Here is a 25,417-nt window from a genome sequence, read left to right as displayed (position 1 = left end):
GGGGGTTGGCGGGGGAGAGTACTGTAAGAAGCAGGGTCCCTGCCCCTCCGATTCTCGGGGACCGTGATGGGGCGAGGGACCCCCGGAGCGCGCCACCTGAGCCAGGCTCTGGCCACCGGCTATTTGGAGAGCAGCTGTTTCTCGGTGAAGACTTAACAAGTGCTTGGGAGGCCTGCGGGGTGCTCCCCGCTCTGTTTTTGTTTACCGTCATCTTGGTATTTGCATTTAGCCCCGAGGACGGAAATGCTCAAAAATTAAAGGTAGCAGCAAAACTTTTGCAACAGGAGTCCCAGGATGGGCAGGTGAAGGCTGACACCACTAGAGGCGGTCTGTGCTGTGGAGACTTGGGACTTTGATCACAGGGCACACAGTACTGTGGCTCTGACCGCCGGTTGTGGATCTCTGGTGTTTGAGCGATGCCTTTATAATTAAGCCAATGAGAAAAACAGGGGAGGGAGGGGACTCACTGTGTCAAACTTTTCACCAGGTGGTTTCAAGTCCTTCATAAAGTTTTGAGTAACACATGTTTTCTTTATAAAGAACTTGCCTATAAGTTTTAAGTGACACTAAAAATATAATTTGTAAATCAAAGTAAGAATTGACTGCTGAGTAATAGCGTCCCGGCATTGGAGATACCGTTTTTTAATTTATTGACATACTCGTTGTAAATTGTGTTCACCTTTACCCATAAATACAGAGGTTATCATCATCACGTAAACCCTATTGTACATAATGGGATTTATTGTGCTTTTTTTCTGTGACCATCAATGATTTCTTCTTGGGAAATCTGTAGTGAGTCTTATTTGGAAGAAACTAACTTCCTACTCTCAGAAGAGGTAGAAATAAAGTTTTTTCCCTATTTTGCCCAGTGGGGAACAAGGAAGTGAAAGACAAAGGAGGAATAGTGTGTCTGAAAGTGGTCTTCAAAATAATTGGCTAGTTAGAGCTCCCCAAGTTTCTTCCAGCTTACTGTTGCAATGTCAGGTTGCTAATGGTCAATACAGGTTTAATACAGGGTACTTCCCTAAGCATGATTTAAAATTTTCATGGTAATCCTTCGCTGTTCTTGTGTGTACATTTACATTTCATTTATTTTCTACTAGAGGCCCGGTGCACGAAATTCGTGCAAGAGTAGGCCTTCCTTCCCTTGGCTGCTGGCACCGTCTTCCCTCTCAGCCCCGGCTTCGTCCAGAAGGACGTCCGGTCTAATTAGCATATTACTCTATTATTATCATAGTCATAGATAATTAAATGCTTTAAATTTCAGGAAATGTAAACACGTCAAGAATTTAGAAGCTCAAATTAGGTAAGCGAATGAGTACAATTGTAGCAGAAAATGTCAATGTTTATTGTTAGCCAGGCACTGTTCTAAGAGTTTGACATGTATTTACTCCCTTAGGCCCACGACAACCGTACGAGGCAGTACACACTTTTATTATCCCCATTTCACAAAGGAGGAAACTGAGACAGAGAGAGGTTCAGAAACTTGCCCACGTCCACCCAGAGAGTAGGTGTGAGTTACCTCTGAACACAGGCAGTCAACAAGACAAGCCATGCGCTCAGCTTCAGCCTACGCTAGATTACCATTTACATATACTCAGCTACAGTCACACACCTAGTCGTGGTGAGGCTAGAACCCAGGTGTGCCTGCAGATCATATTTAAATACAACACATTATTGTAGACTTGTTTCTCAATTTTTTTTTTTACACCAGGTCTTCAGTCTTGTGTTTGCTTCAGTTAAACTGTCATCATTAAGCGGTAACTAGAATCCTTGGATTTACAAAGTACCATTCTAAAAGCCTTTTTGTGACCAAAAAAAAAAAAAAAAGCTTATATAAATGTGAAGATTTTCAAAATTTAAGGTATATTCGTTTAACCTTGGCTCTTGCAGACTGGTCCCAAAGGAAATCCTTACCTCTACACATGGCTAAATTGGAACAGATTTTTGTCCTATAATATGGCTTCTTGAATTGCCAAGACAAAATGTTCCATAAGGAAGCCAGCATTTTAAAAATGAAACATATAGTTCTTTACAGGTAACTAGCGAGGAGGCACTTTGTATAAATGAGAGTTCTTCCCACTGGGTTACTGTCATTTTACAGCCAAGAGAAGAAATCCTAACTTACTTTTTTGATTTCACAATATTCCTACCACCCTCAAAAGTCCTGAGATTTTTTTAGGGTATTTCAACATACCCTGCAGAGTTGTAAAAGTTAGAAATCAATGGCCTGGAGCAGTGTTTCTTCACAATTTTTCTTTATTGGAACAACCCACACAGGATACATGAAGATCATGTGGATAACATACCCTCATGGGCCTACTCAAGAATATGTTGTTATAGTCATAACTGGGAAACCCATTCTGACTTATAAAGAAAAGTAAATCCATCGCAACAGATGAATTTCACACTGGCTGAGAACAACTTATCTATCAAGAAAAGTGGTCTAGTAGATCAGTAAGCCAGTCTGATTGTAAAGCTAGCCTATTTTTTGTCTTTTCAGAAATAGTGCAATAGCTAAATAACCTCAAATGTACTCTGTCTTCCAGTTCCATATTCTCATTTCATTCTTGTGCAGTGTATCCAGACGTTACCTTTCTACAAAAGAAGTGCCGAGAAGTTGATGGAGAGACCGTGTTCTTTCCATTCATTTGTTCTTGTAGAAATATTGATTGAGGTTATTTTATGTGCTAGTAGTTTTGCTAGTCCCAGAATTAGGTGGACATGCTCCCTACCCTCTTAGAGTTTCCAGTCCCATGGAAATAGGTCTTAATGGGAGTAACTATGTAAGTGTTAGGAAGGTGAAGTACGGAGTGCAATAAATGATTGTAAGAAAACCTCATTTAGGAGTTAGGGAAGGGTACCCGTACAATAATAATAGTTACCATTTATTGAGCACCTTCTGTGTGCCCCATTTCTTGGATTTTATAATTCTTCGAGGAAGTTATTGTTTCATCTTTTTACGCATGTGAAAACTGAGAGTGTGTGAAGTCAAACACGTGGCCATGGATTATAAATCTCAATGGGGCTGATTTCAGTGAGGACGAAAGGGGCATTCCTATAAACGAAATAATTTATGATTGCTGACTGGTCTTTGTAGCATCTTTTTGTAAGCTTATAGGGGTTTTTTCATATAATTTGATTTTTTGCTTTCTTGTTCTTGGGTATATTCCAGATAATTATTCCCCAAATCTCTGAGTACGATTTTTTTAAAATAAAAGTAATAATAATAGTATTTTGCTATATTTAACAGTTTATAAATTATGTTTCCTGATTTTATCATTGAATCCTAAGTGGTGTTATCTTCACCATATAAATTAGCCCAAACTTTGCGTATACTTCCCTAATGTAGAATATTACTGCATATAGAGGTTTCAAACATTGCAGGTAATTCTGAGAAAAAAGGAACCATTTCAAGGAAAAAGATACCATTCTTAGTAGGAAAAACAACCCCGCAACTTCCCGAACCATAAACCGAAGGGCAAATAGCATGGTCATATTATGTAGGAAAATGGCTAATTTTCTAATAATTGGTAGGTCTGGTTTCTCAGAGACTACCTTAATTTACCTGTGGTTCTGTGCCAGCTCTTCTTAATTAGTTTTGTATGTATAATTTGTGATGAATTTGATTCACTTGATTTTATGGACTGCTTTTTCTGGTTAGAAATATGGCTTGACAATCATACAGAACAGATCCTGTCAATAATATTTAACTGAATAAATTAGCTTGTTTAATTTCTTTTACATGCCACGAGCTTGAAAATTAAGTTGCAAGAAAATCATCAAAGAAACGGAAATATTTTCCAAATCACCAGAAACCCGAGGGACGTTTCTTTGCATATGATAGTGAAGCTATGAGGAATTAATATACAAGGAACTAAATAGACTATAATAGAAAGACCTATTTAATTCTCCCCTACTCTTTAAAATGCTATGCAACCAATAAGAGTATAAAAGACATCTTATTCTAATCTTAGGGTATAATAATATACTTCATTCTTAATAAGCAGCCCCATTTGATTAAAATGGAGCTTACCACTTTGGCCATGTTTCATTAAAATAAAAATGTCCATACACTTAAATGTAATCCTCCTAAGAACAGACTTCATGCCTAGAACAGTAGGTATCCAGTATCTATTAATAATAACAGTATATAGTCCTACCATTCTTTGTAAGCTGAATATCAGTATAACTGACAAGACATAATATCTATTATATTTATACTGTTTTTAAATTATAACCTGTGGTTTGATTAGGACTTTTTAAAATTCAGTAATCATAGATTTATACATCTTCAAAATGCCAATAATAGGGACAGGACATGGATACAGATTTATAATCTAAATATGTATCTTTTCTAGAGAATGTTATTTTTTGCCAGTTTGTGATTATGTGTAATAAAACATTTCCTAAATGAGTCCATACCATATTCAGCAATAATACAATGATTTTATGTTAGATTTACATTCTAGGCCACTGATGGCGAGCCTATGACACGCAAACTCATTTTTTTGGTGGATTTTTCTTTGTTAAATGGCATTTAAATATATAAAATAAATATCAAAAATATAAGTCTTTGTTTTACTATGGTTGCAAATATCAAAAAACTTCTATATGTGACACGGCACCAGAGTTAAGTTAGGGTTTTTCAAAATGCTGACACGCCGATTCAAAAGGTTCGCCATCACTGGTCTAGGCAGATAAGGTGAGGAAAAAGATTTGGGAATTAAAATAAGCGAACACCAGTTTCACTCAGAGTGCTTATCATATATCATCTTTTTAATCGAAAATTCAGAATCGCCCAGTCAAGTGTCCAGACAGTACCCTTAAAGTAATTTGAAACTTTACTACAAAAGTCAAGTTAAACCCCAAATTTGCTTTCACCCTTCCGTATGTTCACTAAATTCAGAACTAGTCATGGGGGTGACCTTTCCTATGGAGACATCTTGTACGAATGACTTAAAAACACCCACTAGAAAGTTGTAATGGCAGCATCCCATAGTCCAAAGACTATGTTTGATGTAAATGCTCTCTGCTGTTCTTACATAGGCCTGTATTATTGATCACACAAGATCAGTCTATATATTTGTCCTATCTCATATTGTAATCATGTGATTGGAGAAGAGGGGGGGGTTTACTTAATGGTATGGATATATAATTTTTTTGAGCAATTGAAGAGAAAGCTAACATAAAAATGATATCAACTCTAGTTTTGAAGTGTCCTTTCTTAAGATTTAGATTTTGCCTGATGAGACTAGAATGAAAGGGCTGTTTATTTTAGCCATTTCAGTCATCAGCTTTTCCTTTGTAACTCCTGTAAGTCAGGGGCCAGGATGGCACCATTTATCAGTGAAATCGGCCAGATATCATGCAAGAGGGAAGAGCAAGGACTTCGAAAAGCTGGAGGAAGCTTTCCTGTCCGTCGAGGAATGGTAGTACTCAGTTCTAAATAATTGATGCCAAATTGAATATCAGCCCAGGGTTGGCAAAGTTACTCTGATTTTTGCCTCTAAGAGAAGCTATACATCTGGATGTTACTTAAAACATTTAAAGTGTTGGCACCTAAATGAAAAACTTAAGCATTACTTGGTCCAAACAAAGTGTACTGATGGACCAAATATGTGCCTCCAGCTGGCAACTTCTATCAAGGAAATGCTTCCTCCTCGGCTTCTTTTCTCCGTTTTCCTTCTTTCCTGTTCCCATGGTCACCCTGATAGCTTAGGACCACATTAGCTCACCTTTCAAATCACCTGAGTCTCCCAATCAGCTGTCTCTACCTTCTGGATCTCCCCACTGCTAACTAACTTCATTGCCTCTGTATCAACTCCTGTAAACATCATCTTGATCTTGACACCACTCTTCTGAAAACTTCAGCGGATTCCCATCTCCCACTAAATGGAGCCTTAAGCTTGACATTCAAAGTCTAACCATTTGGTCCTTCCATAGGATAGCTTCCCTGCCTTCGACAGCCCTTAGGCGCCCAGTAAATCAATGAAACGAAGCCTTCTTGCTCTTTACCTCCAAGTTTTTGTTCATGCCTTTCTATTCTTATACCACTGTACATGCATGTCTACTTGCCCTTCAGGTTAGGAATGTTGCCCCAAATCATACTGCGGAACTAGCCCTGCTGAACTAGCACTTCTGTTTGGCACAGACATCACAGTGTGCACCGGTGTCAACATTGAGGTTGAGTCACTGCTATAGGATCGCTCGAAAAAGTATATATTGTGGCCACTGCCCTCCTTAGAATGGAAGCCTGTGGCGCCTCTGCTTCTTTGTTTCAGTAGCTTCAGCTTCCAAGTTTGGGACAGTGGTTGGAATCTGATTAACAGGACTTTGGTCCTGTGCTCCCACCCTAAAGTGATACTTGACAATTTTAACTTCTATAATTGAAGAACGAGACATTTCTCATACACAGGATGAGTGTTCAAGTGCTGGTGAGCCAAAAACATTAACAGATATCTACTTAACAATAGAAAGTAACTACCAATGGGGGTGGAGGGGGGTATTAAGCTTGTGTTGGTGACCTATTTAATTTTTTAAAATACTAGTTTGCTATTGATAATTTTCCTCTTTGCTCAATAAGCATAAGCAGATAGCCAAGAGCGGGGGTGGGGGGTGGGGGGGGGATCAATGGGAGAAGGTTAAGGGAAAGAATATGACTAATGTTAATATTAACATTTTCTGCAGATTTGGCCACACAGACATCCATGCACACTCTTATTTTGCATATAGAACAGAGTCAATCCTCCCCAGAAAGACAACCTTAAAATGCCGTACTTTACTGCGTGCAGATTAAAATCTAGGATTTTGAGTGGTGTGCAGTCCTCTCCCTCATACCCAGATGTAGCTTCCATGTTACAGTGACCTATACACTGAAAGACGAGTCATCTGCCTTCCATATATCCAGTTTAAATGGTACAGAACAACAGCATAACCAAATAAAAATTCTCATTTCAAAAGGAGAGGATAGGAACACAAAGCAATCAGTCATCCACAGGAATGATAAAATCCCACTCAGAGGTAATGGTGAAGACTGAAAGTAAAATACATTTCTTGGCTTACTCACTTGGCACTTTTGGTTCTGTTTTCTGGGAAGTGTTTCTTTGTCCTTCATTCTTCGAAGCTACAGGGTTTATATTGAAGAGGGGGCCTCGTAGCTTTCGTAGCCTGCTTGCTAGTGCAGATTAGGAAACTCAGTAGTTACTTTAGGGGTTGAACAGACTTTTGTATGTGGGCGAGTAATTCTTTTTTTCTATACAGGTCCTTCAGAAATTCAGTAGGCTTACAGTCTTTTTGGCTCCAGTTAGTTTCAAGTGTGGGTAACTCCAGTCAAACACCTCACTGGACAAAGATTTTAAGCCTCAAGTTAATTGTTCTTTTAGTTTCTAGCCTCTGTGCCCTGTCTACTTCCTTTGCTTTCAACTTAATGGCAGTCACCTTGGTTTTAAAGCAATGGGCTTGGGGGGAAGGCAACCCCTTAATTCAATTTGGCCAGAAGGCTTTCCCCTTTGGATGGCAAGACCCCACTTATTTATACACAGTTTTCTTCCTGCACATTTAGGATAATTTTACATTATTTCAGTCATTTATAAAATCAGAATTTGTATAGCATTTTACAGTTGTCAAACTTGTTATACAGATTGTGGTATCTGATCCTTATTCATCAGTACTCATTAAATACCACTACGTGTCATATATTCTGTGATGGAGGCTAAATATGATCCTGAGTTTATGTAAAAGACCTCAGCTTCAGAAAGCTAGATTACCTGCCCAGAGTTTTAAAATGGTCAACTAGAGCTGGAACTCATATTATCTGATCCTAAAATGGCATGCTCTTCCCAGGCCGATGAAGGCACCTGTTGCTATCTGGGTCCACAAAGTGGGGCGGGGGGGGGATGTGGTAAGTCACACATCAGCTGTTGAAGCTTCTGCCCTGAAGTTATATGGACCAGTTTTGCTCACATTTCATTGGCCAAGCAAGTCACATGACCCCACCTTGCTTCAGACAGGGGAGAAAAGTGAATATATCTAAACCGCCCTAATATCTACCATAATGGTGACTTCTGCTTGTAGTTAACTGTATTACAGCTGTTAACTACATAGCTTTTATAATAGTTGTAACAGCTGTTGGAATGAATGAATTTGTGCAAAACTCTGAAACAATTTTGAAAATCAATTGTTAATTTTATTAAATTCTATTTTAATTGTTAATGCAGATCCTGGATTAGCCCAAAAGAAATTGTCAGGTAGTTGTCCCTATTTTGTTTAGACTTTCAGGGGTTTTAATTACATTTATTATCGTTAGAAGCTCTAGCAAACATAAACATCAGTGCACAGCTTTTATACACAAACATACTGTCCCCATATTGAGGTCTTGCAGGACAAAATAGGTAAATAAATCAACCTCTTTCATGTCTTGATATAAACTCTGTAGATGGGAAGTTATGGCCACAGTGACCACCATGGAGGTCAGGGAGAGTGCTGGAGGCAGTTCTTATACTTGGAAAGTTTGAGGTAGAAGGGAGTTCAAGTGCAATTTGAAATTATTACTGGTTTTTAAAGATGAAAATCTAAAGAGGAACTAGCCACTGTGGACCTCGGCTTTCTCGTTGCTACAATAATGGAGCACATAAAGTACAAAGGTACACTGGATCCCAAAGATAGCTTCTGAAATGCTATGATTCAGTAATTTTAGAAAGTCTAACTTTAATGCATTGTTAAAATTATTTAAATGTAATACAAAATGGCTTCTCCAAATTATACTCATTCTGGAAATTGGTAGTTTTGAATAAAATAAAAAAGAGTGCCTTATTAACTCAATGGGCATAAATTACGGTGAAAGCTAAAAATTAAAGTCAGTTTTCAGAATCTACCAACCTGTCAAACCTGTCCCCATAAATCATTTTTCATATTAACATCAAGAAAGTTCTGACTCTAAAGTAAGTCTGTCTGCAATAGGAGTTGAGACCTTCCAGGTGAGAGTAAACGGGTGGGTCCTATGGAGATAGGGTTTAGAAAGAAGTCATGTGACTTTAAGTTTGGCCTTTCATTGTGAGCCTCGTTTGGGGGCTTAGGAGAGTTTCCAAATATGTAGTAGCAAAGAGGACCTTTTGGTTTTTGTTGTGAAGTCACTCAGGGTTTTCTGATTTTCAGATATCGTTAGGGAAACTGACCCTTTGGTAGTTTATTTAATCAAGAGGCTTTCTTTGCATGTAGCGTGTGCCAAGTAAATGAGTCATCAGACTAAGCAGAGCAGAATAACGGGGCGCCTCCTGTGTTCAGCTTTCTGCCTGTGATGTTTTGCAATTCAGAACTTGATTTTTACCTGCAGGCATTCTCTCCACATGCTCGTTGGCTTAAAATACCTAACAGGAGAGTGAGTGGTTTACGGGCTCTAAAACATAATCTGGGCCTTAGTTCTACAGTTTGCTACCTGAGTATTTTTAAACATCTTAACACACACACACACACACACACACACACACACACACATTATGCATTTATAGATAGGTAGGATATGTATGTATATATACTTTTTAGAAATATATGTACACTTTTTTATCGTGGCTATTGAGCTCTTACAAATAATTTTAGTTGGTCTACTCCTATGGTTATAATAAATTATTTTCATAGATCTCTTCATTAATAATTATCTAAAAAAGTACTTATTGCTGATTATCACGAATTCAGCAGCTTAAAGAAACACCCATTCATTATTCACTGTTCTGTAGGTCGCACATGGCATGTCTGGGTTTTCTGTTTAATGTGTCTCGTGGCTGAAATCAATGTGGTGGCTGGGCTGAGCTCTTGCCTGGAGGCTCTGGAGGAAAATCTGCTTCCAAGGGCATCCAGCTCCCCTGTTTTCTTGCTGTCCGCAGCTGGAGGTTGCTCTCGGGTCCTTTCCACAGAGTCCCCTCCACCTTCAAGCCAGTATTAAATGTACACCGAATCCTTCTTGTGTTTCATATCTTCCCTATTGACTTTTCTGGAACCTTCCAGAGAGAGCCCTCTGCTTTTAAAGGTCTCATGTGTATATGTCAGGCCCACAAAGATAATCTCCGTATCGTTAGGTTAACTGATTAGTAACCTTAATCACATCTGCAAAATACCTGTAAAGTAACATAATCATGGGGGCTATCTTAGAATTCTGCCTACCACACTCACTTCATGTAGAACCGTCAATGTTATATAGGTTCAGGTTTCAGGTTGAATAACATGACAGAGCATTTGGAACACTAAATGAATTATATTTATATTAAAGTCCTTTTATTATGAATGAGATGCAAAGGATTTGTGGTACTGGAAAACATTTACTTTTTTAAATAAGTGTATATATGTATCAGAAAAAGTACATTTAAAAGACATATTTTAAGGAGCTCTTATAAATGCCCAGCATACTGCCTAGAATTCTTTGATTCCAGCAGGTGATAATGAGCAGCGTTATCTTCCTCAACGCATGCTATTAACCATGGTCCTGGTCATACACTAATGATACAAACTAGGAGACTTCAGAGCTAAGAGATCAGAGATCATCTGTCATCCTCCCTTTTTTTGTAAGTGAGGAACCAGAGACTCAGGGGATATGACTCAGAGAAGGCCACAGGGCCAGCTAATTAGTGGTAGAGATTGGCCTAGAATACATGCTTACTGATTCCCTACCTGGTAGTAATAACAGTGTCATTAATTGAAGATTTTCTATATAATAGGTACTACCCCAAGCACTTTAAATATATTATTTTCTTTCATCCTCACAAAAGCTCTATGAGGTAGACATCATTATTGTCAACGCCATTTCAGTTTGAGAAAACTGAGTCATGGGAGGATAACTTAGTCGGCATCACCCAGCTGGTAGGTGGTCAGAGAGACAGTTTGACACCAGGACCTGACCTCTTCACTGTGCTCTGCTCCTCCCGCCCCCAGCTGCTGTAACAGGGCCTCTCACACGCAGTGCAGAGTTAGCTCAGGGCCGTCTCCATTGTCAGCTGCACAGGCTGCCCATTGGTTATCTGACAGTCAATCGGTGAATAGCAGGGAATTTGAAGTCTGGGAACTTGCGCACACTCTGGTCCTGTCATGTTCTATGTGGTGTCAGGGATCTGTGTAACCCTCTGGGGACTCAGATGCACCATCTGTAAAATGGGATCCCTAGAGTTGTTCTGAAGAGGATGCATGTAGACAGCAATCTGTAAACAGGAGGACCCCATGCTCATTGTATTGTTGCTCTTTGACAAGTGATAGCTGGATCGCCCTGTAACAGCAGATTTTCTCCTCGCTGTTGCTGTGAGAGACTCAGACATTACACGTAAAACAGTTCACCTTTGCCATTGCGAGGGCTTTGTCCTGAGACCTTTAGGAATCTCGTTGCTTTGAAAGTCGTGTTTCCTGTACATATCCTCACTCCACATTTTCAGACTTAACGGAGGTTGTATATCTCACTTGGTGGTCATTGTTAACAGGGCATTCTTCGCAGGAAGTGAGCAGGAAAGCTACATGATCAGGACTCAGCCCTTGGCCTGGCTCCCTCACGCCAGCCCAGTTCCTTCCATGATTCCAGTTCACACCTGGACAAAATGTTATTGCTTTTTGATGTGGCCATTTGGGAATTGCTCTCAATAAAGTCATGCATATTAAATTGATAAATACCAAGATCTACTTTTCCTCCCTATCCTTTTATTTTAAACACTTTAACCTCTTTGTTATATGTATTTTTTTGCTATACCATTGTAAAATAAATTGCAAGTAATATAACATTGCAGGTATAAATCTTTCCTGTAATAAATAAGGAAATCTTTTATAAGATATGCCATGATCTACCTAGGAAAATTAATAATTTCCTTATCTCATTTAACAGCCAATCTGTTCTATTGCTTTTAGAGTGTTTTGCTTTTATGGGTTTCTTGTTTTTGGTCCCCCCCCCCCCCCCACAAAAAAAAAAAAAATTTAAAGCAATCACTCACAGCTTTTAATAGTTACATCTCTATGATATTTTTTAAATCTGGAACAATTTACTCAACCTTGTTAGTTTGTTTATTTTCATGATATTAGCTGTTTTAAGAGATTAGGCCAATTCTCTTGAATGAAATCCCATGTTCTGGGTTTGTCTGATGTTTTTTTTATTGTCATTTATCTTTTTACCCTATCTTCTGTATTTTTGAAAACTAGAAGTTGGTTCCAAAGATCTGATGAGAAACCGGTTGTATATGTTTGTTCAGAACAACTCAATAGGTGATATTGTGTAGGTTGTATTAGGAAGCACATATGATTGTCCTGCTATTACTGCTGCTAAATTTGACCACTTGATTGCAATGGTGATAGCCAGGTCTCCCAGTGTTAAAGTGTGTTTTTCCTTTAGCAAGTAGAACTAATCCGTGGAAAGATTTTTTTTTTTTTTTGGCTCATATGAATAGTTAGTGATGTTAGCATTCATCAATGTGCCTTCTTTGAATCATTCATTCCATTGGAGGTTACAAATTGGTAATTTTAAAATTTATTCCTTTTACATTTCATACATAGTTGATTTTACAGAGGAAGGAAGAGGGAGAGAGAGATAGTAACACAAATGGTGAAAGAATCATTGATTGGCTACCTCCTGCCCACCCCCTACTGAGGACTAAGCCTACAACTGGGCATGTGCCCTGACTGGGAATGGAACCGTGACCTCCTGGATAATAGGTCGATGCTCAACCATTGAGCCACACCAGCCGGACTCCTTTTACATTTCTTAACGAACATTCCTCTGTCAAGAAGAGTTTTCTCTCATCAACGGGGGATACTTTGTATTATCTTAAGTTCATATCAGTACAACATGTTTATTATCAATTATTTTAGATATCAACCTTAGATTATGGAACTGAGCCTGGAAATGAGTCATAACTGTTACTTTATTATATACTTTTTAAAGCATTTGATGTACATTAAAGGTGGAAGTGGAGAATAGATAAAATTTAAAACAGTGTTTCAAATGGTGAACAAATACTACGAGAGGTTTGGTGAAAGGAATTTCATCAAGTCACTGGCAGTGTCAGCAAATATGTGTTGATCTGAAATGAATTCATTAATACCAGACACTAAAAGAGCTTATTGAATCCCCAGAATGCTAATGATATGCATGGTCAATGTCGATAAATATTTAGACCTGACAAGAAGTAAAGTATTACAGATCATTTGGACTATCACCCTGTTGGCCCAGCTTTGGTAGTCTCTCAACGCCGCATGCCAGCATGCAAGGCCCTTTATCATTTAACCCACCCCCACCATTACTCCTCCATATGTTTTGATTATTTGCACCATCCCTCAGCGGCACATCCTCTTCACACCTTTGTCCATGCTCGTTCCCTCGGCAAAGGCACTGCCTTCTTGCTTCTCCTTGGGCCCCAACCTGCCCATTTTGCAAGCTCAGCTCAAATTCCACTCCCTCTATGGGGACGCTCCTTCCTCCCTGACCACTCAGATAGCACTCCTCACCTCTGTCACATCTGTGGTACTTGACTCCGTTTCCTATTTGGTCTTTTAATTGACTTCTATAAGTAAACCTCATATCCAAACTGATCCAAACTGCTGAAGGTCCTTGAGGACATGACTTACCCATGACCAGATATTAAAAAGCTCTTTTTACCGGACATTGCTGGGTTTTTGTATTCCTTTGGGAATCTCTCTGAAAGTTACCAACAGATGGGGAACTATTAGCAAACAAGGCTATCTCCCTTGGATAGCTGTCCTTGCCTTCTAACATCAATCATCTTGCAAAACACAGGATTCCATGTGAAAGTTAAGGCTAGCATTGAGTATTACTCACTACCTGCTCTTTGGAAATCATGTGAAAGCCTTGTTCTTTTACTATGCCAAAGAGAAAGGAAAAAGAAAAAGACAGGTTTAAGTCAATCTTGCATTTAAATATTACAATAAAAACAAAGCTTATTATATTTCCCGGAGGTTGAACCTTTTTGTTTCTTTTGTTACCAGTTTGAACACTGTTTTAAATGGAAATAAAACAATGGCATTTTGTGCTTGAAGACATTTAGAAAATGTTCATCCCACTCAACAAGGCGTTGTTTGAAACACCTTTTCTCTCTGTTTCCTGAATAAGAGCGCAGCTCTTTTCCTCTGAGGACCTCGGAGTGTGGGCTGATCCTTCTCACCAGGTGGCGATGGCCAATCCGTCACCCCTTTTGTTTTCTGTCTGTGCAGAGGCAGGAGGTAAGAAGCTGCGGAGCACGGTGCAGAGGAGCACAGAAACAGGCCTGGCCGTGGAGATGAGGAACTGGATGACCCGCCAGGCGAGCCGGGAGTCCACCGACGGCAGCATGAACAGCTACAGCTCCGAAGGAAAGTGAGTGAGCCACCTGCGATGCGCAGCCCTCCGGGCCCCCCTCTCTCTGTTGTCACAAAAACTGCCTCCCACACTGCAGCGCCATCTTGGTTTTCACCGATTTGCTGTGGAGGGAACGTGGCTCACCTGCCACCGAGAGATGTGGCATTACCTGGCTTTTTATACCAGGGACCTAGGTCTGGGGATAAAATGTTGGGCTTTAATAGCAAGATGCTAAAATGGGACTTTCACAATGCATGCGATTGAAAATCTGCCCTAGCTTGAAACAATGCACCTAAACACACAAAAAATAATAAGCACTCATGCCACTACTGTGTGAACAATGCTGATTTGAAAAATCTTTGCTCTGAGACTCATTCCTGCAAAGTACAGAACACTGCTGGGTACCTCGTTCCATGCAGTAGCAAGCAGTGCAGACAAACGTAGTAGCCGAATGCCACAGATTGGGAGCCTTTCCTGTACGTAGTTACCACACAGCTTCCCCTTGAGTCGGCTGCACCTGAGATATTGTGGAAGCATTTATGAAGATTGTGTAGCCTTGTCACCAACAATCTAACAGTAATTAGCAACTGCAGATCAGCAGATGGTGCATAAGTGACATTAATAGAGGAAAGTGGGGGGTACTGACTTCACTCTGTCATCCCCACGGAAGCATCAGCTGTTTAGACAACACACATGGGCCAGTTCACCGGTGTGAGGCCATAGGCAGTGCTGGCAGAATATTCATGATATGTCCTACGGACCATTTGTCTGGCACGATTCTATAAATCCAAGAGCTGTATATGGATTCTCTGCATTTATAAATAAGGTTATGTGGGATACTTATGGAAACATCACAATGTTCGGATTAACTATGTATTTGGGGACTAAGTTTGGGGGAAGACAAGATTCTATGTGAATCAAGGATGCCTTAAAAGAGGGAGATTCGAGTACAAAGTCAATGTGCACTGAGCACTCGTCTTTGCAAAGCACCATGTTAGATAGATACGTTAGGGGTATCATAAGTTCACGCTGCCACCCCTCACTTCAGATGTTTATAGTCTTATTGGAGAAATGGATGAATACTCCTAAATTCATTCAACAAACAGAACTTAGAACTTCCATAGTTCTGGGCACTGTGCTATGAGTTGGGGATATAAGCCATACAAGGGAGCCAAAATCAGTGGGTGGTTCAGACCTTGGACTTGAGAATCATATAGGCTTAAGTTCTCATCTGTTTTTTGGCACTATAGAAACTTGGGTGAGTTTCTAGGCTTCATTTTAATTAATTGATTGAGCTTAACAATTACTCATTAAGTGCTTACAATGCCCCAGGCACAGTTCTAGGTGCTGGAGATGTATCAATGAACAAAATAGAAGAAACAAACTCTACCTTCACCAGACCTATAGTATAGTAGACAAGATAGCCGTTAAAGAAGAAAAACTATTAAAATATGTAGTAGATTAGGTGGTATAAGTTTTCAGATGAAAAACAAAGAAAGGAAGAGAGATGATACAGGGTATGTGTAAGGTTTTATGTAGGGTAGACCGGGAAAAGGATACATCTAAGTAAAATCTGAAGGACGTTAGTGAATATATGGATATCTGAGGGAGGAGCATTCTATGCTGAAGGGGTGCTGGGGCCCTGAGGCAGGAGCTTGGCAGCCGTCAGCAGTGGAGGGCAGCACCGGAGTAGGGCAGAGGTGGTAACAGACTAGGAATTGAGACGTGGCGAGCAGGGGTGGGCAGTTTGTGTAGTCTGTACACCTCATTGTAAGGACTTTGTTTTTACTCTGAGGGATGAGAAGTCAATGGAGGGTTTTGAGCAGACATCCCTCTGACGTCTGACATACTCTGCCTGCTGTGGGGGCGGCGAGCAAAGGTGGCTGTTGCAGTCATGCAGAAGCTGGAAATGAGGGCTTGGGCCAGAGTGGTAGCATTATTGGGGTCAAATTCTAGATGTATTTTGATAGTAGAGCCAGTAATATTGATGCATGTGATATGACATGAGAAAAAGAGAGTGTCTTAGTTTGCTAGGGCTGCCATAACAATACCACAGACTGGGTGGCTTAAGCAACAGAAGTATATTTTCTCATAATTCTGGAGGCTGGAAATCCAAGATCAAGGTGTCAGCAGCATTGATTTCTCCTGAGGCCCCTCTCCTTGCCTCGCCGTTGGCCTCCTTCTCACTGAGTCCTCACGTGGTCTTCTCTCTGTGGGTGCATGTCCCTGCCATCTCTCCCTCTCCTTAGAAAGACACCAATCCTATTAGATTAAGGTCCCACCCTTGTGACCTCATTTAACCTTAATTAGCTCTTTAAAGGCCGTGTCTCCCAATAGTCATACTGGGGATTAAGGCTTCAGTACATGAATTTCCCAGAGGGAGAGGGAGGGGGAAACACAGTTCAACCTATAACAAAGAGCAAAGACATCTCGAAGATTAATTGAAAGGGTAAAGTTGGGGGTTCAGATGGGGACCCTCTGAGGGGAACAGAGTTTGTGTTTTTTGTTTGCTTGGGGTTTGGGACAAGTTATACTTCATTGCCTATTAGCCATCCAAGCAGATATGTTGACAAAGCAGTTGGAATACAGGTCTGCGGCCCAAGGGAGAGTCCCAAGCTGGAGATGCCATTCTAGGCAACATCAGTATAGAATTCAGTGGTTCTCAACCTTCTGGCCCTTTAAATACAGTTCCTCATGTTATGACCCAACCATAAAATTATTTTCGTTGCTACTTCATAACTAATGTTGCTACTATTATGAATCGTAATGTAAATATCTGATATGCAGGATGGTCTTAGGCAACCCCTGTGAAAGGGTCGTTCGACCGCCAAAGGGGTCGCGACCCACAGGTTGAGAACCGCTGGTATAGATGGTGTTTAAAACCATGAGACTGGAGGAGGTTACCACGGGAATGAGGGCGTGGAAATGATAAGAGGTCAAAGGATCAAGCTCCCAATATATAGGCAGAACTAGCAAAGGAGACTGCGGTGAAGTGGCCAAAAAGTAAAACCAGGACTAGAGTCTGGGAAACAAAGTGGAAAACAGGTTTCAAGGAAGAAACAGGCATCCATTGTGTCAAATGACGCTAAGTTAAATCGTACTAATTAGTACAGAGTATTAGCGGCTCAATTTACCACTGCGGCTACTCGGTAACCTTGATCAGAGACATTTTAGTGGAGTGGAGAAGATAAAGCAAGGAAGAGAGCAAGGAAAAAGGTAGTAGAGTTTCAAGGGAGAGTGAGAGGGAAGACATTGAAGACAGCACACAGAGACAACTCTTTCGAGGAGTTTCAGGAGAGAAATGGGGTGGTAGCTGGAGAGGCAAGTGGGGCTAGTGGAGGGAATTTTTTTTAAGGTGGAAGAAATAATGGTATGTTTGTGTGCTGGTGGGAGTGATAGGAAAAAAGTTTCTTCATCTATAAAATGGTAAATAATGGCATCTATCTCCTAGGGCAGCTAAGATGATCAAATATGATAATGCGGGTCACAGAGTAAGTGTTCAATATGTCCTGAGCGCTATCAATAGATACCATAGTCCATGTCCTCCAGACAAGGAAGAGAAAGACGTACGCGGAAGCCTGCAGTCCAGTGTGACCAGTGCTCCTGGTGACACACATGGGCCGCAAGAGAATAAGGAGGGAGGACCATGGGATCCAATCAATGCAAGTGGCCAAGCAGTGGTTCCCACAGCTCCTGCAGGAAGGGGCTACCGGGAAACCTGGGCTGGCTGATTGGAAACAGAGGTTGAGGGTTTAATCCCATGTGTTATTCTGCTTTTAGTCTGATCTTCCCTGGTGTCCGCTTGGCCTCTGACAGCCAGTTCAGCGATTTTCTGGATGGCCTTGGCCCTGCCCAGCTAGTGGGGCGCCAGACTCTGGCTACACCTGCAATGGGTAAGGATTTCTGTCGCATGATTCTGTTGTTGTTCTTTTAGATTGTGGAGAATCACATTCTTCCATTTCCTGGGATTCTTAACAGTATTATCAGCAGGAATAAGTATTTTATATTTTAGCAATTTAAAAAAATCTTTAATTTTTTCCCCATTTCATTTATATGCTTTTTAAAGTGAGATGCTATTCATAAAATGTGGAATCTATATGAATTTAGGAAAGTAAATGGGAAATGATGAAATGATGTTAAGCTAAGGCCTTTGGATAGCACTTTTCTGACTGCATTTGTGTATTAAGTTCTGCTTGTTTCTCCCTCACATACAACCAGGTGACATTCAGGTGGGAATGATGGACAAAAAGGGACAGTTGGAGGTGGAAATCATCCGGGCCCGTGGCCTTGTTGTCAAACCAGGTTCCAAGACACTGCCAGGTAAGAGCAGAAGAGATTCTTCTATTATTGCTCACAATCCACATCCTGCAATTCGGAGACTTTGTTTTTTATTAGCTGCTGAAAACTTTGTTTTCAGGTCATCGAGGATTCTAACATGAGTCGGTTATCTGTAGTAGTGTGTGTGTGTGTTCTGAGTGAGCACCAGTGAGGGTGGCCCGGTAAGGATAATAGATGTTGTTAGATAAGCGCGTACGTATGTAGTAGAAACCGCTGCACAATAAAAACTACCACACAGATCATTCACTTCGTACAGCATGTCCATTACTAATTCTTTTTCTCATTAGCTGGTGTTTTGTGTTATTCTTCGATTTATCTGGAGCTTCAAAATTTTCCTCAGGAACCCTTAGGTCCTGGAATTATAATAAAAACAGATACAGGCCCCAAAGTAGCATAAGCCTGTTTATGCAGGTCATTCTCATGATAAGACTGACTTCCTGTAGTGTATAAAGGAAATGAGGCATCGTGATCAATTTTCACGATGCCACATATTTCGTACTGAAGGCGTGCGTGTACTGAGTTGCTTGTAGCATGGGCAGTGCCTCAGACTCCTGCGCTGTGCAGGGATGTCTGTCCGGATCTGATGACAGAACAGCTACTGAGGATTCTGAAACGAAGTTTCTCACCTCAGCACCTCCACAGGCTGGTGGTGATTTTGAATCTCTTAACTTTGCCACCCCTGCAGAAATTCTGAGTTATAATGTAGATGACCTGCTGTCCAGCCTTGCGGTGGTGACTGAGGCAGGTGTATTTAGACAGCTCTTGGAGCGAGTCGACCCACTCCCTTGGACAGAATAAGATCATTTCTACACGCATGAAAATGCTTTCATGAAGAGCCGGTCAGATAAATCTCAAGCTACGGAATTCAGCATTCGTTTCCTCTTCCCAGCTAATTGGACATATTATACAAAACCTCAGCCTCGTCGTGTGCCCACACCACCATGAATAAACAAACCCTTTGTGTTTATTAAACAAATTTACTCTCCAAGTAAAAACCCCCTTGAGTGATAACTAAGTGATTCATGGGGATAGGTGAATAAAACAGTATAGATTAAAGCATGTCTGATTAGATTGAAGTGTTGACAGATGAAAGAGTAAGAGGTCTCCCTTGAATACTGGTAGGGACTAGAAGCATTTGGCCTTAGTTAATGCAAATCTATGATGGCAAATTAGTAGTCATTTAGAGGCTGTCCACATTGCCTAAAACTGCCTGAATAGCTAGCTGATAGTTACCTTTTGTCTTCCTAACGTGGAAAGGCCGGTGACTGTGGGTGCCAGCTCTTTCTGACAAGGTTAACCTGTTGCAGATGTCACCCGTGAGTTGGGTATTTCATAACCACAGCGCATCACTTCACTCTCCTCTGTCTTTTCTTCCCCAAGCACCATACGTAAAGGTGTATCTACTGGATAATGGAGTCTGCGTAGCCAAAAAGAAAACAAAAGTGGCACGGAAAACGCTGGAACCCCTATACCAGCAGCTGTTATCTTTCGAAGAAAGTCCCCAAGGAAAGGTCTTACAGGTACTTACTGAATTGTTTATCCCTTACCTAGGAACGCGCTTTCATGGAGTCAGACCTTGTCGCCAGCAGCCTTACTTACCGCGTGCTCTTCTGTTCCTCACCGCTGAAATTCTTGGGAAACTTCAAAGCAGTGGCCCGTGCTGTAAAGCTACAGACACTGTTGTTTCCTTTAAAGTGAAGTATAGACTAGCCAACCCCATCACATGTGATAAATCTTTCTGGACTACTTACGGTCTTCACACTTGATAGAGTTTTCCTAGTACACCTTTGGATTCTGGTAGTGAAAGACAACGATCCCAGTAGCCAGTACAACTTTTTAACATGATGTTTGATGCCAGCGCTGAATGTATTTGAGTTTACAAGTTTTTACACACATGATTGTACTATCATTATTCTCCTTTTTATTTTGCCAACAGATCATTGTCTGGGGAGATTATGGCCGCATGGATCACAAATCTTTCATGGGAGTGGCCCAGATACTTTTAGATGAACTGGAGCTGTCCAACATGGTGATTGGATGGTTCAAACTTTTCCCCACTTCCTCCCTCGTAGATCCAACGTTGGCCCCTCTGACAAGAAGAGCATCCCAGTCATCTCTGGAAAGTTCAACGGGACCTTCTTACTCTCGTTCATAGCAGCTGTAAAACTGTTGTCATAGCAACCAGCGTTACAAAAAAAAAAAATCACAGGTCGCTAACCCTGGTAACACTGCATGCTTAATGTTGTGTCTTCTGAGCCTGTTTCTAGGGATACAAAGCGATCCTGTGTTCTCAGAGGAAGTCGCACACATTGTGCCCTAAAGAAGGCCCTCCGGTGAGAGAGCAGCGCGGTGGAGAACTGTCAGGTTTGGAGTTCAGTAACACTCAAATTTTGGTCCAATCTGAAGCCATGGATTAATCTCAAAGAATCAGTCAGTCTCATGCAACAAAAGCCCTTTTCAATGGCACCTTTATCTTTTTACCGTTCCTTTTTCTTCATTTCTCTGACCCCCAAAGCCCTGCTATGCCACAGAAATGGAGTGAGCGATACAGCCACTAAGCCGTGTGATAAGTCAAGGAGTGAAGTCTAGGAAGCATCAGGTGAAAAGCAGGAGACCAGAGCAGTGGTCCGAGGCAGAGCATCAGCCCTCCCCAGGCAGCGGCCGGGAGCAGCCAGGCCAGCGTGCACCCGGGCAGACCTCGGAGCCCCAGCAGCCCTCACTCCCTCACGCCAAGATGTGTTGGACTGTGGGAAACAAAATTCTGTGGCTACACTGTACTGAATGAAATTAAAGAAACCTTTCTGCATGGACACAGATTAGCTGAATACTTAAGTTATTTTCTTGGGGCTGCAACTTGCAAAAAAACCAAACAAACAAAAAAAAAGAATAAAACTCAGCCATTTTCAACAATTTATATTATTTTTAAAAATAAATTTCACTAGTGCATGGTTTTAAAAAGGGGCAAGAATGCAACAGGGTGATACAAAGACACGCCATGTTTATTATTTAATCATAGTCTGTGTTTTGGCAGACATTACAAAAGAAAATACTTTCTAGAAGTTCCTTCAAATTCTCTTTGTGACAAATAAGTGAATATTCCATTTATTTCCATGTTAAATATACATATCTAAGGAAGTTCAATATGTGCAAATTGTTCACATCTTTCTCCTTCCTTTTCTCCTCCTCCCTCTTTTAATCTTTTATTTTCTTTCTCTCTACCAGAGTGAACTTTATTCTAAACAATTACCAGTTTTTGACCTGATACTCTCTTGTACCCCAGGTTTGATTCAGAGCCGTAGATGCTTCTGAATTTATGAATTTCTCAAGGGGAAAAAATTTAAGAGCTTTCTGTATTTCAATATGTTGGAAAGGATTTTGCAACATGACTTGGGAGTGCACTAAAGTAAGTCAGCATGTATTTGATAAGGAAGATAGTTGAACTTTTGCAATGTGTTGTCCAGTGAGTGCATGGTAATTTTATTTTCGCCTTCCAAGTTTAGTTTACAGGAAAATTCTAAAATCATGTGGCCATTGTAATGTCCAATGAATTTGTTTTTAGCACCAGCATTATTCATACAGGGGTTAAAGTATTATTTCTACAAGGTCTTGGGTTTCGCTTTTTAATTAATTAAAGCAATTTCTTTATCCAGTTTCCATTTACTATGTGAATAGAAACACTGCTAAAACTTTGGGCCCTGGAACACAGGGCTGTTTATTAATTCATTTTTTTCTGTAGTAAAAATTCAATTTTTCACAAATTGTATTTCTAAATAAATAGAGTAAACATGAATTTGCAATAAATAATTTTAAAGCTCCAATTTTTAGATGACTCAAAGGCAGTCATTCTGCCTGTTCATAGTTCTTTGATGCCATCACCAAAAGTCCACACACAAATCCCAAGTCAGACCCCTGTCTTTGATTTTACAGACAGTTATTGCCATTGGGTGGTGCTACGAGGTCAGATTTCTCTTAAAGGCTCCCCCCCCTCCGTGTCGGAAAAGTCGCTGGTTAACGTAATAAACCACCCGACTTCCTGTTTCTTTATGTACACTCTGTAACACATAGGTTGATTTAATCTCTTGCAATGACTATTGAAATCCACATCCATGTCATTTCTTTAAGGCCATGCACAAAAATTGCTTTTTCTTTTTTCTTTCTCTCTTTTTAAATTGAGTGGTGACCATTTAAAACTATCATGCTTGCTATGGTGCAGAAGTTAAAATGAGTATCACTAAAAATGCCTTCTCTTTATGTGGTGCGATATGAAATAACACCGAGATTGTGTCTTGGCATTCTGAGATCTGTGATGGCCCCGGGCAGAGCCGTTCAGAGAATGAGTAAAACTTGACCGAAGTAATCTAGACACCTGTGTACCAGCAACAATTGGTTCCATAGACCTACAGAGTCTATCCTCTCCCTTAGAATAAACGTTTACCATTCCCCTGACACTAAGACGCGGTCACATAATCTTTTGTGTATATTCCTATATAAATTCTTTCTAATTTTAATAAGGACATGACTGTATGGAATATTTGTACATACGTGTCATTGTGCAGTATTTATTTAAAAGTTGGTGTATTTTTTTTTTTAATTTTCACATGTCTGCACCTCAACTTGTGGTTTAGTCATGTAAATAGCACTATTCCAGTGACCATTGCTGCCCTGTACATAGTATGTTTTAAAACTAAAGGGAATTCCAGTTGGAAAATAAAAAAAAAAAAAAAAGGGCAGATTAGTCCTGTAAAGAACACCAACTAATGTAAATCAAACTCATTCTGGTGATGGTATTTAACACTTTAAATAAAACATTTTCTTTACAGACTTTGTATGCATGACTTTCTCTGGTTTCTCTTCTCCTGACACCCCACCCCCCACCTCCACCCCCACCCCAAGCCGGCTGCAGTTCATTCCTTGGACCCCTGTGGTTTAGAGACAGCGAAAGGATCTTTCCTCCCTCTACCCACCAGGCAGACTGCTGGTCTTAGCAGACAGCCCTCCAGAGAGCAGTTCTTTAAAGTGCCCGAGGATTTCTGCTCACATCATTAAAAGCTGCTGATTTTAAAAACGGTTGTTGCTCCGGATTGGGGTGCTTTCTGGTTAGATGCCTCAGCAGCTCGCAGGCTGTGAGTGGAATGGGTGGGGTTTCTGGGTCAGTGTGGCCTCCACGGATCGCAGGATTACCCTGAGTCACTCGCAGGCTCTGCTGTCCTCGGGTGACCACGGCGAGGGTGACCGTTGGCTTTACAGTCTGTGTTCCACTCACGTGTCTGTCCAGCTTGGTGGGGTGGGGTGCATTTTCAGTTCAGGGCACAAGTGTGGTAACCTGACATATGACAGCCTGTCCCGAGACCGGCTTCTCTCGTGTGAGCATGAATGACGAGAGATTCTCTCCATAAGCCGCCAGGGCAGTTGCGTAAACCCGGAGTAGGAACCCCAGCAGAGCTCCAGGGGTGTCCTTCCTGGTTCCAAATTTAAGAGCTGGTTTGATTAGTTAGAAATCAGCTGAAATCTAAACCTAGTTCTCTCTTCGCTCTTGAAAATAGTCATTTCTTCCATTTCCAAGGACTCATTTCCAACCCGGTCCCCCATACCTATCTCATATTCTTTCATTGCTCACCAAGCACCTCCCACTCTAGCAAGCTCTTTCTCTGCTGTTCCTACACTCCTATTATAATAATGCCCTTGCCTTATAAGCCATCTCCTGAGAGCCCTTCCGATTCCTCAACATAATCCATGTTAGTCCCTTCCTGCAACTCCCTGCTCAGCACTGAGCTCTTAGCAGGTCCTGACCAGGCCTAATACTATGGCTGCCACATCTTCATTTCCCCGGGAACTCCATGTGCCCAGGCTCCACAGCAACAGTAAGGACATGCTGGCCACTCTTAGGGGCTGTGACCCAACTGGTTAAAAATCACCAAAGCGGTCTGCCTGGACTGACCCAACCACTGTGCACATATAAGTCATGTTCTTCACGTGTTTGTCTCTCCTCAGCCCATGATGACCTCAACATCCTGTGGGCATTCATGGACTGAATAAACAAGTTCGCGCACACGCCTTTGCTTTGTGAAATGTGTATTGAGAAGCAGCAATATATGAGGAAATTAAGAACAACTAACAGTGCCACTCAAAGTCTCCATGCGGCTTGACTCAAATCAATCTCTCTGGCATTTCTCACTATCTGGGAAATGAGCCTAAATTAGATAACTCTTCTATCAAATCAAAACTTTGGCTAACATGGAAGCTCTATCAAGGAAGGGACCATATCTTTTTTTCTTCCCCTTTTGTATCCTCAGTGCCAAGAACAATGCTTGGACACACAGGCGCTCAGTAAATATCTGCCCAATTAATGAATATCTAGTCCCTGCTATTTTTGTGACAGTGTTCTAGGCATTGCAGTCACAGAACAAGCATAGCCCTGTCCTCCTGGAGCTTTGATTCTACTAAAGAAGACACACATTGGGTAAAAAAATAAAAATAAAATACTGAGAGGAGTTAGCTTGACATGAAGGCAGGTAGGACAGGGGTACAGTGGAAAACAAAGGCAGGTGGAACATGAGCAGAGGTAGACACGGCAGTTTGAGCAACCTCATTGCAGGAACCAACCATGCAGAAATAGTGGAATGTTTTTGGACTCAGAGCGGGAGGCATGTGAAACTAGGGAGGGTCTGCAGCAATAAGGTGAACTGAGGCATAGGAACAGGGAAAGTTCAGGTCCGTTGCTGGGCAAGAACAATTGAGGGAATCAATCAGGTGGCGACACAGGTA

The 25,417-nt window shown here is 41.0% G+C and overlaps 1 protein-coding gene across 1 annotated transcript in view; it reads left to right on the top strand.

Moving 5' to 3' along the window:
- Nucleotides 1-21,269, top strand: part of RIMS2 (regulating synaptic membrane exocytosis 2) — a 234,954-nt gene extending 213,685 nt beyond the window's left edge. Inside the window, exons 22-26 of the mRNA XM_023757794.1 lie at nucleotides 14,191-14,332; nucleotides 18,095-18,207; nucleotides 18,533-18,634; nucleotides 20,033-20,172; nucleotides 20,589-21,269. Coding sequence (XP_023613562.1) covers nucleotides 14,191-14,332; nucleotides 18,095-18,207; nucleotides 18,533-18,634; nucleotides 20,033-20,172; nucleotides 20,589-20,807 — 716 coding nt within the window. The 3' untranslated portion in view covers nucleotides 20,808-21,269. The remainder of the gene's footprint in view (nucleotides 1-14,190; nucleotides 14,333-18,094; nucleotides 18,208-18,532; nucleotides 18,635-20,032; nucleotides 20,173-20,588) is intronic.
- Nucleotides 21,270-25,417: the final 4,148 nt, after the last annotated feature.

Source organism: Myotis lucifugus, unplaced genomic scaffold (assembly GCF_000147115.1).
Source record: "Myotis lucifugus unplaced genomic scaffold, Myoluc2.0 scaffold_114, whole genome shotgun sequence".
In the NCBI taxonomy this organism is placed as follows: domain Eukaryota; kingdom Metazoa; phylum Chordata; class Mammalia; order Chiroptera; family Vespertilionidae; genus Myotis; species Myotis lucifugus.
The sequence above is the reverse complement of the archived record's forward strand: the minus strand, read 5'-3'. Positions and strand labels throughout refer to the sequence as shown.